Raw genomic sequence first — 15,704 nt, 5'->3', positions numbered from 1 at the left:
CAAATGAACATGTGGCTAGAGAAGTGGTGTAGGAATATGGGCTTCAGACATCTGGGGTTTTGGGACTGGGTCTGGGGCAGATGGACCTGTACGGTAGATAAGTTACACCTTAGCTGCAGGACCGGGACTACCATTCTCATGCGGAGATTTACGAGAGCACATGGAGAAAGTTTAAACCAGCTTTGTTGTGGGATGGGAACCTTAGAGGGAATTCACCCAAGAGAAAAATGGAGCTTTTTAAAAAAAAAATGTTTTATTCAGTTTTCCGTATTTCATTGCAAACATTACATGGCCAAAACATGCATCTCCAATAGCTTACATACATTGTTGTTCAGGCAGTAATTTGCCAGCAACCTGTCTCTTGCTGTTATCGTCTCTTCTGCCTCTCCTGGGTTCTTCTTTGGGTCACAAAGCTGATAATGGAAAATAGAAAAACAGTAAACGATAGTGGAAGATACTGGAAACAAATGTCGGCATCAAAAATAGAGACATAAATATAGAATAATGTTAAAAAGGCAGAATTGAAGGTACTCTATCTGAATGTGCACAGCATTCGCAACAAAGTAGGTGTCTTGACAGTATAAATAGAAGTAAGCGGTTATGATCTAATTGCTACATCAGAGACATGCTGTAGGGTGACCAAGGCTGGGAACTGAATATTCAAGGTTTTGACAAAGGAAAAGGAGGTGGGGTAGTGTTGATTAGTCTTATGCGACTGGGAGGAGTGCGCAGTTAATTCTAGACCCACTGCTCCACAGGTTACAATATAGTGTAAATGTTTAATCCACTCACCAAAATAGCTAATCATTTACCTTTGCTACTGCTATACCAAGTATAAAAGAGACTTTAACCAGGCTTCTTTCAATAAACACATAATCATTGATTTTTAGTAAATGAAACTTCCTTAAAAGTTGCAAAGCTGGTTAACGGACAATTTGTAATCAGAAGGTTTAACATAAATAAACAAAGAAATAAATAAAGAGGGTTTCTGCAGAGGTTATAATAAGGGCATTTTATAAAAAAACATCAAGTTTGAAAAGGTCTCCTCTCCCCACCCAGCTTTGAATTCCCAAACTCACTCTTGGTTGTGCCTCACTCTGGCTGTGTCTTCTTTGGCTCACTGAGAGAACTCACCCAGGGTCTCAGATGCTCTCTGGTTCTCTCCCTGCAGATTAAAAGTTACAGGCCAGAAGAAAGAGAGAGAACAAACAGTAGGGAAAAAGCACCTCCTCCCATTCTGCACCAAATTACCTCACTGCACCAAATTGCAATTCCCACTCTGGATGTGCCTCACTCCGGCTGTGTCTTCTCGATTTGCGCAAAGCTTACTGAGTGCGCTTTCTGTCTGTCTTTTATACAGACCTCAGCTAACCAGGATGATTCAAACTACGTAAACTTCAAAGAGAAGAATACAATGTGCACCTTTGTGCCCCTAAACAGGCCTCAGGTGACTGACAGATAACTGCCTCTCAGAAATTAGGGTGGGGCAGCTTCAGCCAATCAGACACTAAGATACACACTGCACTTCTAACTGAAAAACAGCAGAATTAGATTTACAAAGATGCCCCTTAAACGTCACTATCGCCCCTGCTTCCACCACCTCCTCCGGTAGCGAGTTCCAGGCACCCACTACCCTCTGTGTAAAAAAACGTGTCTCGTACCTCTCCTCTAAACCTTGCCCCTCGCACTGTAAATCTATGCCCCTTAGTAATTGACCCCTCTACCCTGGGAAAAAGTCTCTGACGATCCAAATGATGTCAATTGAGTGCTCTGCAGATCAATGTAGATAAATCCAAAGATATACTGTTTATGTAGCAATGGCCTGCATCCCGTACCTGCCTCCCCGAACAGGCACGGAACGTGGCAACTAGGGGCTTTTCACAGTAAATTCATTTGAAGCGTACTTGTGGCAACAAGTGATTTTCATTTCATTTCATATGTGTGAACTTCTGTATCTTAATGATCAACCAGTAGAGATTGTAGAGTGTTTGAAGTATCTGGGAACATATATAGGCCAGAAGCTAAGCTTCTCAGAGAATTCTGACTATATCTTTAATAAAGCTAGTCAGCGTCTGCTTTTAATTAGAAAACTGAAAGGGTTTGGAGTGAGTGAAGATGTTTTAGAGAAGATATACTTAATTCTGACAGAGTGTTTTAACATTCAACATGACAGTCTGGTCAGACTTCCGATGACAGGGATGTGCTGAGGAGTCGCGGGAAAGGAGACTCTTGTGGAAACTCCAAATTAAGTTCTTTTAGCCTGAAAATTGGCCTCTGAACCCATAAACACCCCCCCCCCCCCCCCCACACACACACAAAAACCACCACATACCTGAAGATATGCCCTCGAATCAATAAAAGGGGCGGAGCGAGAATAAGAGCAGCAGGAGCCAAGAAATAAAGATGAGACAGTGGACGCAAGGAGCGAGGGAGAGCAAGATACAGCGGAGCGAATGGAACCATCGTTGCAAATGCCGGTGTACCCACCAATAGGCCAATGGATGGTGCTCATAGCACAGGAGCTCTTAAAGCACAGAGATGCCATATATAAGGGAATTATGGCAACAGTATAATTAGTAACCGCCGTGAGGCGGTTGTGCTAACCACTAGGCCACTGTGCTGCCCTGCTAAAAGTTTTTTGCTGAACATCCACTTCAGCCACTTGATGATCTGCCATTTGATGCTCGTTTGTATGAGAGGAAAATTATGAATGACTCAATCTCAAGAAAATGGCTAACATATAACAAAAGAAAATAGATGCTTATTTTGTTCATACTGCTTAGCCTTTGAGTTACCCAACACTTGTAATCCATCACCCTTTGTACGTGGCTTTAGTGACTACAGGCGTATTAGCCAGAGCTTGACTTTACAGGAATCGACAACAACACGTCAGAAATGCTCAGCAATATATCAGTGTGGTTAATGATGGCACCTTAGATAATTTATTTGCAGCATCACTAATTAAAAGGAAAGAAGAAGTATTGAAGCAGAGAAGTATTGTCATGAGGATTATAGACATCATCATAAAGATGTTAGGCAAGCAAGCACTTCCTTTTCGAGGTCACAGAAATGAATCGGCCTACACTTTAGATAATGAGATTCTGAATCATGGCAATTTTTTAGCTAGAGTGCAGTTGATGGCAAAATATGACCCCATTATGGCAGCTCACGTTTCTGCAGTGCAAAACACGTCTAAACAAAGAATCAAACGATTAGAGCAACAAGGAAAGGCTCAAAGTAAAGGCCATGGAGGACTTGTTACATACCTGAGTAAAACAACTATAAACATGTTAATCAAAATTATGAAGAATATGATACAAGAAAGAATTAGTCATGAAGTTTCTCAAGCAAAATATTATTCTATTCAGGTTGATTCAACACAAGATAATTTATCCATCGATCAGTTTAGCATTATTATTCGGTATGTGCTTAAAGGTATTATCTGTGAGCGACTACTTTCAGTTGTGCCAAGTAATGATGGTACAGGACAGGGACTTTTTGATCCATTGATTGAAACATTACAGCATCTTAAAATTGACCCCCAAAAATGTTTATCTGATAGGACAGATGGCGCAGCAAGCTACCATGGCCAGTATAATGGTTTACAAAGTAAAATTGCTGATGTGGCTGATCAACATGTTCATATATGGTGCTATGCCCATGTCTTGAATTTGGTGATAACTGAAACAACAAAATGTTGTGTGCCTGCAGTTTCTTTTTTCAATTTGCTCCAGAATATAGCAACTTTTGTGAAAGCATCATACAAGAGAATGGCTGTCTGGATAGAAGTTGTTGGAAAACATCTAGGACAAGAAAAAATGAAACGATTAAAGCTAATTGGTGAGACCAGATGGTCAGGAAAATCCAATGCAGCAACAACTATATTTGGACGTTTTGATGATGCCGCTGCCAGTACTTTCGTAAATCTATTGACATGCTTATCAATGATACAAGATTCAGAAAAGTCTGATGCAAAAACAAAACGTAAAGCAAATGTTTTACTTCAAAGTCTTCTAAAGTTTGAAACCATATTGACAGCATTTACTTACTTGTATATATTTGAAACTACAACCCCGTTATCAAGTTATCTACAGACAAGTGGTTTAGATATGTTTACTGCATGGAGTTTGGTAGATTCAGCTACAACAAAGTTGAAGGAACAGACAAGAACATTTGATAACGTTCAAAGCAAGGCTTTGGAATTTGTAAATAAATGTAATGACAGGATTTCACAGATGAATATGGATGAAAATCAAACATTGGAAATTGATGCGTTGGAAACAGCATTGCCAGTTAAGAGGCAGAGGAAGAAAAGAATGGCAGATGAGCTTATTGATGATTAAAGAAATTCCTCAGATTCTCTAGCTGATTTTCGAGTAAATGTGTTTAACCTAATAATGGATCGCATTGTCCAGTCACTAGACTCACTCTTTGTACAACACAAACAGTTGTATAAAGATTTGTCCTGCTTGGACCCAGCAAAGTTTAAAACTATTGCAGAGAAGGGCCTTGAAGATGAAGCATTGGAAGGTATTATTAAGCTGTTTCCACAAATCAGCAAAGATCAAGTAATATTGGAATTGTTTTCTTTTGCTTCAAACTTTGATGTATTAAAGCTATTGCTTAATGATGGTGAGAATATGGATTCCAGTTGCAACAATTGTAAAATTTGCAGCACTTGCCCATCGTGTGTACTAAAAATTCTGGCATCCAACAGACTTCATGACAAGGCATATGATAACTTTTATGAACTTTATAAAGTCATCTGCACACTATCAGTTACTCAAGTCCAATGTGAGAGGACATTTTCAAAGCTAAAGATCATAAAGACAAGGTTAAGAAATTCGCTGTCTGAGGAGAATTTGGAATCATACATGTTGCTATCCATTGAAAAGGAATTGTTAGATGAATTGGATGCAGAAGCAATTATTGGCAGATTTGCACAATCATCTAGCGAACACAAACGATTGCTCTTAATATAGTGGACTGCATGCAATGCTCTATTGTGCTTTTGAACTATCTGTTAATGTGTAAATTGTGCAGTAAACTATTTAAAAATATCAACCAATTACTTAAAATTAAAAAATAAAAATTCAATTATAACATTCTGTATTTACATTTGGTATCTACTGTCAGTAATATGCACAGTACATGTACACTGTAATTAATAAGAAATACACATTTTTTCCACAAAAATTTTAATTGTACCCTTTTTTCCATATGTATTTTTGGAAAATTTTATTTATTCGTTATGAAAATTAAATGATAGCATTGTAGTTGTGGGTGGGCCCTCTTTGTCTCCTGGCAACCAATATTTTTAGACCCAGTCCGCCTCTGTGCACAACTCACCACAATCTGCCATCAGTGGCAGTGTGGTCTGACATGCTCAGGAAGCAAATTCTCTGCCAGTAATTTGATCAGCTAATTATCTAATCTTTCAATACCAAATTTAAAATGTCTCCCACTTCAATCAAAGGTTTTCTGCTGTGCAGCCACCTCATCTGCTCGAATGAGGTGTTGATACAGTGTGTAAACCTATGTACCTCAGTACAATTTCACCACCTCACATAATTGCCTGAGAAGTGCCTCCTTAACTACCTTAATTACCTATCCACTGGATAGAAGGGCACACTCGCAGAGAAGTCACCTCTGATAAAAAGGCCACATGTTTGGCAGCCAGCTTACCGTGTTGCAATGCAAATTTGCTGGTTTACTCGCCTTCAAAACTGCCTCTGCCGGCTTGACAAAATTTAGCCCAAAAGGCCTTATGTAAATATAAGTCTGTTTTTACTTTGGTAACCATGGCGACAGCTTTTCTAAATTATTCAACTTTTTTTACATCATTTATCAACAACAGCTGGTGTCAAAGTACTTAGAATCATATACCCCCATACATTTTAATATTATTTCATTCTTTTTACAAGCAATTCTACTGTAATAGAACTTGGAACTGGATTTGAAGCACATGACAGACAAATCAAAAATCTCTTGAGCGTTTAATAAAATCCTCTTTCAGACTTTGTGCTTCATTGAGGAGTGCTCTTGCATGTTAGAGTAAAACCTTCTTGAATTTCATAGCAAAAAAAAATGATAAACAATGAGATAAAAACAGTGGCAATACTTTTCCAGTCTCCATCAAACTTAACTGTTACTATTTTATCTTTGTTTACTGATTGTATCTCATCAGTTTTTGGGATAACTCTGGCTATTATCCAAGTCTGCCCAGCCAGTCATCGAAATCCAGGCTCAGCAACATTAAAGTCCAGTAATTTTTAAAAAATGATTACTTACATTTTATCTGATGCAAGTTAACAATGTTAATTTTTTACAAATCCAGAAACAAATTTGGATCTACTGTCATGCATTGTAATCATCCACAAAGAACTGGCTTCAATTTCTTTTGTTATATTACTTTGATGTTTGCTCTCTATTGAAACTGCAGAAAGTCCCTTGGGGTTCGAATCCAGGTAACAAATGCCTGCTTCTGTATTTCATTCCATGCTTCCTGATAATTTGCTGCTGCTTCCTTGAATTTCCAGTAGGTTTTTAACGTATTATTTCTGTTTAAGTAAAGAAAAGGATCACAATTTTCAACAATGAAAAAGCCATTGCGATGAATAGTTAAAATACACCAAAACAAAAAAATATATATATTAGAAGTTGGAGCGAGTACAGAAAAGGTTTACCAGGATGTTGCCTGACACAGAGGGCATTAGCTATGAGGAGAGATTGAATAAACTGGGATTGTTCTCAATCTGTCAGAGAGAGACGGAGGCTGAGGGGAGATCTGATAGAAGTTTATAAAATGATTAGGGGTATAGAATAGGTGAACAGTTGGAGGCTTTTTCCCAGGTCAGAAATGACAATTACAAGGGGGCACAAGTTCAAGGTGAGGGGGAAAGGTTCAGTGGAGATGTGCGGGGGAATTTTTTTTACACAGAGGGTGGTGGCCTGGAATGCACTGCCAAGTGAGGTGGTTGAGACAGATACGTTAGCGACCTTTAAGACTTATCTGGATAGGCACACGAACAGACGTGGTATAGAAGGATACAGGCGGTTGGTCTAGATGGGACTCGTGATCGACGCAGGCTTGGAGGGCCGAAGGGCCTGTTCCTGTGCTGTATTGTTCTTTGCTCTTCATGGTTGACTCGACTTTTTGAATTATAATTTTTCTTTTTTAAATTTAGTTTTATATCTGTGCGTTTATAGTTGTGCCGAGAACTGTTTGTGTGCTGTGGCAACTGATACACTATGTACATCATCAACTTGTAATCTGCAGCTACACAGATACAAACAGACCTATTATGCTAGCTTCTCATTGTCAAGTCATTTGCTTCTTTTTTGTAAATAGCTGTTGCATGTTGTGATTATGCAGTGTTATAATTAAAAACTTCTGTTTTCAGTTTAAACTGAGAAAAACTCATCTCTTTTGTTGGTTTCCAATTGGGAGTAATCCTCTCGAGAAATAATTGCTAATGTTAGAAGTGCATAGGGACTGCTAAAAATGGCGAAACTGATTATGATGCTGGTTGATTTGAGTGATTTATTTTGGACCCAATACTTCTTGTTTCAAATTGTTAGAATGCGAAAGGGAAAGATTTAGAACATCCAGTGAAAAAGCCCAATAACTGTGACTACTTCAAATATGAAACACAAGAATAAAATAAGAATGAACTGAGACACATTGAGGGATCTCTTGGGTTTTTCCTTTTGGCTTCATTCTTTTTCTTCTAAATTTCAAGTTCTCTTGTTTTTCTCAGTTTTCCCACCAACGCGTTGGTGTAAGGGTAAACTGGAGACTAGCTCCATGGATTCCAATCAGATTGGATTGGATTTGTTTATTGTCACGTGTACCGAGGTACAGTGAGAAGTATTTTTCTGCGAGCAGCTCAACAGATCATTAAGTACATGGGAAGAAAAGAAAAGAAAATACATAATAGGGCAACACAAGGTATACAGTGTAACTACATAGGCATCTGGCATCGGATGAAGCATACAGGGTGTAGTGTTAATGAGGTCAGTCCATAAGAGGGTCATTTAGGAGTCTAGTGATAGTGGGGAAGAAGCTGTTTTTGAGTCTGTTGGTGTGTGTTCTCAGACTTCTGTGTCTCCTGCCCGATGGAAGAAGTTGTCTTCTGCCTTTCAGCGAAGTGCTCACTGGTCTACTTGAAATTGGGAATTCACCCACAATGGAACTGAAACATCATGCAACTCAATCAATCTGATCCATCAAATAAATTGGAGACATCAACAAAAGGAACGTGGGAGATAAAGTGAAGTTCTGGATTTGAATTGCATTTGTTTCTGCTCAACTCCAAAAAAAGAGGCTAGCATTTATATTGTTTATTCTTTCACAATGTGTGGGCGTGGCTGCTAGACTAGCAATTATTCCCTATCACTAATGGTCTTTGAAAAGATGGTCATGCGATGCCTTCTTGAATTCCTGAAATCCATGTAGTCTAGGTACACCCACAGTACTGGTAAGGGAGTTCCAGGAGTTTGACCCAGCGGCGATGAAGGACATTGTGCTTTTCATAACCTCAGGGCTCCTTATAGTGCATAACAGTGAATTAAGTACTTAAAAAAAAAAAAAAAAAAAATTTTATTCAAGTTTTTCAATAACAAATTCTCTCCCCACAATTTAAAACAAGGCGTGTTTCCACACCAGCACAAGAAAAGAACTCACCCCCCCCAATAAATAACAAAAAAAACCAACAGCAATACAAGAAAGAAGAAAATAACATAGCAAACCCACCGCCGCAAAAACAAACCCCCTAACCATCCCCAAACCCCGCCACCCCCCCCCCCCCCCCCCCAAGTTACTGCTGAGACCGACCACTCTCTACCCCTTCGCCAGGAAGTCGAGAAAGGGCTGCCACCGCCGAAAGAACCCCTGTACCAACCCCCTCAGGGCAAACTTCATCCTCTCCAACTTGATGAACCCAGCCATGTCGTTGATCCAGGCCTCTGAACCCGGGGGCCACGTATCCCTCCACTGTAACAGAATCCTGCGCCGAGCTACTAGAGACGCAAAGGCCAGAATGCTGGCCTCTCTCGCCTCCTGCACTCCCGGCTCCGAAGTGAATTAAGTACTTTTGAACTAGTCATTGCTATCATGTAGAAAATGCAACAGCCAAGTTGCACACAGCAAACACCCACAAATAATAGTGGGATAATGACCAGCTAACCCATATTAGTGATTTTGATTGACTGATAAATATTGGCCAGGATATATTCGCAAAGAAAAAGCACAATGAAGGAAAACTAAATGCAGCAAAATTTATAAAGGTTGTGTGTGCAATATCATAACACAGCACAGATAAGCTTTCCCCTCGTGCCTACAGTTTACTTAATGATGTTATAGATTGAGGTATTAATCTAAGGTATTACTCAGCTAGTTATGCTGAGTAAGGTCACTGCTTACTGTTGCAATACATTTAAACGTCACCTACTAACTAAATTTCAAATATGTTATGCAACAATGTCAACAACTTGCATTTATACAGTACTTTTAATCTACAAAATTGGCTCAAAACATTTCACAGATGATAATCAGCCAAAAATAAACAATAAGCTGAAGAAGGGATTATTGGAAGTGACAGAAGTTTGGTCAGAGAAGTGACTTTTAAGGAATTAAAGTAGGAGAGTATGATGGGGAGTTTTTGTCAAAGCCTTTTGACAAAGGGTCATCTGGACTTGAAACATTAGCTCTTTTCTCTGCCTACAGATGCTGCCAGACCTGCTGAGATTTTCCAGCATTTTTTGGGGGGGTTTCAGATTCCAGCATCTGCAGTAATTTGCTTTTAATTCGTTCAGTTATGGCTTCCAAGGCGGGCTAAGTGGGAGAGGCACAAGAGTCCAGAGTTGGAGGAGTACTAAGTTCTGGGAAGGGGCAAAATATAGATTTTTGGAGACCAGTTCCATCGATTCCAATCTGATTTCCTTCTCCTCTCACAATGAACTATTCTGATTTGCTCTTGCAGCTACAATATATGGCTGGTCCAGTTAAGCTTCTGGTCAATGGTAAACTCCATGGTGTTGGTGGTGGGGTATTTAGTGATGATAATACTCTTGAATGTCAAGAGGAGATGGTTGGATTCTCTTTTGTTGGAGACAGTCATTATCTGGCACTTGTGTAGTGTGAATGTTAATCTCTTGCTGAGGCAGACAGTGTGTGGTAAAGAATGTGCAGAATAGCACAAAAGTCTGGCCACTTGGCGCGTTTCCTCCTCTGGGCAATCTCACTGGAGACAAGGGGGCAATAAAAAAGCGGCTACCTGCCTGGCAATGGCGAATAGCCAATTTGTGGCAAGTATCTTGGAGCTAGTCAGAGGACACTGCGGGATCTTATTGGCAGTGGATGGGCTCCACGTTGCGGGCAAAGCTGGGCAGGTCCCTGAAGGTGACCTCCAGTTGTCAGGCAAAAGATCCAGGGATGCTTCCTTTATTTATCATAACGAAGGCCTTGAAATTATGGCCACAAATAATATTTAAAACTTTACACATCTTCTGAGGGCACCATTATCTTGAGGTGCCCTTGCACTCGCCTGCCTGCCACAGCACTGCCCACACCTTCAAAGATTTTGCCTAAGAAGGTACTGGCCATCAGGATGACCAACACACTGGCAGTAGAATGTGACCAAACAACTCATTGTTTCAAAGTGAAACAGCTGCAAAACATTTAACAGGGAAAATACAGCGGATGCTTGAAATCCGAAAGAGAAACAGAAAACACTGGAAGTATTTAGCTGGTCAAAATGCAAAGCCAATAAAGTTCTATGCTGCAATAATACACAATACACATTCCCTCAAACTTTCAAAACATTGTTTTTCTAAATTAAACAAATGCTTGCAGCAAAGCTGCTTTACCTGAAAGTGGCCAATCATAAATATAGCACTATTCTTGCCCCTAACTTCTATAAAGCCTTCAAGTTTCGAAAGGCTAAACATATTACTGAACATGATTTAATTTACCATTGCATTGCCTGGAAGACTCATTACTTGTTTATTTGTGGATGATCCAATCATTGAGTCCTTTAAAAACTTGTTTCGAAGTAAATTCAGAACTTGATGTGCCCAGATCATATTTTAAACTTCAAAAATCAAAAGCATTTCTTCAGTAACATTCCGATTTATATGTCAGGAGGCTATACCCTTTATTCGCTAATGGTTCTGCTGGTGAGTATAACGTATGAAACTCGGCTCTGGTTGAAAGGAATACCAAAATTGCTATCATCTGGGTTAACCTAAACCAGAGGCTGGGAAAGGAAGTCAGAACAAAAAGTTATGGAGTATTTTACACCGTCCAAATCTCACAGCTTCGTTTGTCTGATTGGTCAATCTGACAAAGTTTGGTTTTCACAGAATCCAGACAGTGGGAAAGGAAGCCATTCGGTCCATCTTGTCTGCGCCGATCCTCCAAAAGAGCACTCTACCTAGGCACGCATTCCTGCTCTATCCCCATAACCCAACCAACACATTTTTGGACAGTAAGGGGCAATTTAGCTTGGCCAATCCACCTGCATATCTTTGTGACAAACAAAATGTGGCTTCGATTATGATGGTGGAAAGATGCATGCAGAGCAATAGGTGATTGTTGCAAAGGGTCGTCGAGGATAATTTTTACCCTCTACAATGATTGCGGAAAGGGAACATGATTTACTGATCAATACTTCAGCATGGTGAAGTTAGATCCGCTTAGGGCAACTAGGCAAGCCATGATCAAAAGTTTGAGTATGAAGGCAGCAGTGAGTGGCCATACTGGCTGGTCAGTTATTAACTAGGCTACTTTGTGAAGCAGCAGTAAAACTGTAGTAATCTAGTTTTAGGGAGGGGTGGGGAAGAATGGCTTCCCATTTTTATGGTTCAAAAAATAAATGTCTGAGAAGTTAGTGAAAAATTAAGCTTTAACATGAAACGTAAGTGGCAAGTAACATTCACATCACACAAGTGCTGGGTAATGACCATCTCAAACAAGAGAGTCTAACAATCTCCTCTTGTCATTCAATGGCATTACCATTGGTGAATCCCCCACGATCAACATTCTGGGAGTTACCGTTGATCAAGAACTGAACTAAACTAGCCATATAAATACTGTGGTTAGAACAGCAGATCAGAGGCTGGGAATTCTAAGGAAAGTAACCCATCCCTTGAATTCCAAAAACCTGTCCACCATCTGCAAGGCATAAGTCAGGAAAGTGAGTTTCAACCTTTGAGAGTCCCTTTCACCAGAGCTGAGTTTCATACATTATATTCATCACCAGAATTTCTTACTTCCCACTCTGCAACATTGTTTGCTTCCAACTCTCCACTTCCCTGGATGAGTACGGCTCCAACAACACTCGAAAATCTCAACACCATACAGGACAAAGCAGCCTGCTTGATCGGTACTCCCTCCAACACCAATGCAGAGTTGCAGAGGTTATACAACATGCACTGCGAGAACTCACTGAGGCTCCTCAGACAGCACCTCCCAAATCTGCACCCGTTACTACCTAGAAAGACAAGGACAGCAGACACTGGGAACACCACAAGCTGCAAATTCCCTCAAAGTCACAGGACATCCTGAACATCACTGCTCCTCCACTGCCATGGGAACAAAATCCTGGAACTCCTTTCCCAGCAACACTGGGGTGTACCTGCACAAGATAAACTGCAGTGGTTCAAAAATGTGGCTTACTACCATCTTCCTCGGGGCAATTAGGGATGGTCAACAAATGCTGGCCTTAGCAGTGAAGCCCACATCTCATAAAAGAAAAGATCATGAAGAGGTCAGTGGCTATGGCTTACAAATAGTTTGAACCGAGTGTGGTATTAATTAAATCTGCCTATGTAAGTGACTACATAGTTCATTGCGAATGTCCTGAGGAAAAGAGATTACACGATAATACATGCAAATTCTTTATTTCCAGGCCACAACTTCAGAAACAAATTCAAGTATTTGGAGCAAACCAACAGTTAATATCTATCTTTTCTTCAGGCTTTATTAATTTCCTTTAAAAATAAGCCTTTATACAAAGTAGGACATACAACTACCTCAGGCTATAAAAGAGTATGTGGAAACTAAATTATTTTGCATCTTTATGTAACCCTTTTTCAAAGTAAAAAGTTGCTGGTAACATAAAACAGCCACATACTTTTCGTTGTTATGGGTCCAGTTAGCCAAACCATACAATGCAAACTGGAACAACTCATCTTTTGGTTTGAAGAATGTTGGGTTCATGTTTGGTCCAGAGTCCCAAAGACAAAATTAGATAACCTGTTGTGTGTGGACTGCAGAGGGGTGGTGACAATGTCAACCATAAATGAAAACAGACAAATTATTCACTGTGCCTGAAATAAATAAACTACATGAAGCTCTCTGAAGTGTGGAATAACAAACATGCAAAGTTTTTCTTGGATTCGCTTTAAACCATTTTCAGATTAAATTCTAAAGTTGTGTTCCTTTGTTCTGGATTCACACATGAGAGAAGAATCATTTCCCTACTGCCCTGTTGATTCCTTTCAATTTTCAACACTTCAATCACAATGCCTTAATTCATTCATCATAACCTAGTCTCTTCATTCCAGCTATCATTCTAATGCCACAATAGTTTTTTGACCATGCCACCTCGCTTTCAATGACTTGTGCCTCTGGCACTAAATCCATCTAGTGCTTTTCCCAATGGGATTATTCCCCAGTGTAATGTTGCAATACAAGAATAAAGGCTACAACTTTTTGTTAAACAGTCCTCTACTGAATATGTCAAAAACAAAATTTACTTGGGCAACAGCTACATTCAATTCAGTTTTATGACTATTTCCATACCTTTCTGTTAAAAGTTATCACCTACCGAAGGGATATTGGACGGTTTTCTTCAGAAAGGAAAGTAAGCAGTTCTCTGAATTCCATGAAAAGCTCAGCCTTGCAAATTCTAGACCTGCAAATAAAGAAGCAAATTTACTAAATTGTTCAAAGCACCAAATTTATTGATAGTAGAGCAGAAGAGACACATCGTCTCAACTTGAATTGTTAATGTCGGTTCCTAAATCCATCCAGAAAGCACGGGACATACAGGTTAAGCAGCAGTCATTTCCAGCAGTATTTAAAGGGATTATTCCTTGTTCTCAGTTAAAATGCTGCAACGGTATGCATTCCAGTTTGCTTGTACTGGATGCTGTTTTTGCTACTTAGTTGATGTTAGGTGCTTGTGGTGGGAGTATAACATTCTGAATTCTTCAGGGGCTTCTCACAATGCACCTTTCTTTTTTGCTTAGAGACAATTTCAGCCTCAGCAGAGAGGTAGGGAGGAACGTACTCAACTGCAGGGAAGACAAATAGTAGATTCACTTGCAAAAATCCTCATCCTCCCAACAGAGTGCAATATATCACCAGTTCCATGAGGAGTGAGAATAAAGAGTTGTATTTCTCTAGGAAATAGACAGAGTTGTCAATTCCAGTACCAAAGCCTAAAACCAACTCTTGTGGCCAAGGTCATTGCAGCTTTGGGGTTGTCTATGGTTCCATACTGGCTACCACAGGATTTAGGCAACTTTTGTCAGTCTGCTGTTTAATATTTCATTAAACACATGAATAATGTCACACTTGCTCGAGCAAACATTTAAATTACTTTCGCTAAGTGGACAAGCAGAAGCAAAAGATTAGAACACTAGATTCAGGGAATGTAGCAGAAAAATCATCCAATGCAAGAAAATTGCAAGAATCACCCGGTTGACAGTCTCATTTTCTCTTTAGTGACATCACCCTGCTGATTCCTTTACATGTAATTTTTATAAGAATGTAATTTTATTTAATTACTCAAGTACTTACACATGAATTATTACCCTGGTGTAAGCTCACTGTGCCTGTCTAACTGCTCTCTTACCGAATCTAGTGCCCCTATGAGAAGGTCTATGGGTCAGCCAAGGACTCTGGAGAGCTCATGGTCTGCAATCTGTAGGAGTTCAGACCTGAGAGGGCACAGGTGCAGAACACACAAAACTGACAGCTTCCAAGAACTTTTGGCCAAGTTGGTAACCTTGCATCCAAATGGGTAATGATTGAGGGGTTGGTGAGAATGTAGACATGCTGTCATTCTAAGAGGAGGCAACATGATACATTCACATTGCCAGACTACCCCGTAATCTGGCTGCAACTCAGAAACTTCCTCGGCTCAGTGGAAGATTGTGTATCCGAATTCTTAAGTCTCTATTCTCCTCTAACGTTTAAAGTGCCAATATCTATTTCTTCCCGTATAATTACGAATTTGACACCGTTGCCACTGATTTCACCACTTTCCACAGCTAATGTCACCGTTTGCAAACTCCTATTTGACCCAGCGAAGCTTTCGGACCCATCGCCTGGGCCCTTCGATTCCTCGCCCTGGATCTCATCCACTTTGTTCTCCCCCTAAAAGGCCCTCCTTAAATCCAACGTCTTTGATCAAGCTTTTTTGTCACCCATCCTAACATGATCTTCCTTGACTCAGCATCCAAATTCGTCTTCTTATAGGACATTTTCCACATTAAAAGTGATAAATACAATTTGTTGACATTATTCTTCCCAAAGTGCACCACTTCACAGTTGTCTGCATTAAATTTCACCTGACATATATTTGCCCATTCCACCAGCCTATTAATTCTCCAGATTGTTGGAAACACCAAGCAATCCAGAATATTTTGCATAATATGAAATTATTAATTTGAAATGCTTTAATTTTCTACAA

General features: G+C 39.8%; 1 protein-coding gene across 6 annotated transcripts in view; it reads right to left on the bottom strand.

Moving 5' to 3' along the window:
• Positions 1-230: 230 nt before the first annotated feature.
• Positions 231-15,704, bottom strand: part of adat1 (adenosine deaminase tRNA specific 1) — a 48,019-nt gene continuing 32,545 nt past the window's right edge. For 3 of the 6 annotated variants that reach the window (XM_038806404.1, XM_038806406.1, XM_038806407.1), the window contains exons 9-10: positions 13,833-13,919; positions 5,771-6,560 (exon numbers count right to left, since the gene is read on the bottom strand). In XM_038806404.1, coding sequence (XP_038662332.1) covers positions 6,428-6,560; positions 13,833-13,919 — 220 coding nt within the window. In that variant the 3' untranslated portion in view covers positions 5,771-6,427. Of the gene's footprint in view, positions 414-5,770; positions 6,561-13,807; positions 13,920-15,704 lie in introns of those variants that run through there. The other 3 variants (XM_038806405.1, XM_038806408.1, XR_005461779.1) reach the window with 3 other exon arrangements.

Source organism: Scyliorhinus canicula, chromosome 9, assembly GCF_902713615.1.
Source record: "Scyliorhinus canicula chromosome 9, sScyCan1.1, whole genome shotgun sequence".
Lineage (NCBI taxonomy): Eukaryota > Metazoa > Chordata > Chondrichthyes > Carcharhiniformes > Scyliorhinidae > Scyliorhinus > Scyliorhinus canicula.
Note: the sequence above shows the minus strand (reverse complement) of the source record. Positions and strands in the feature narration are given on the sequence as shown.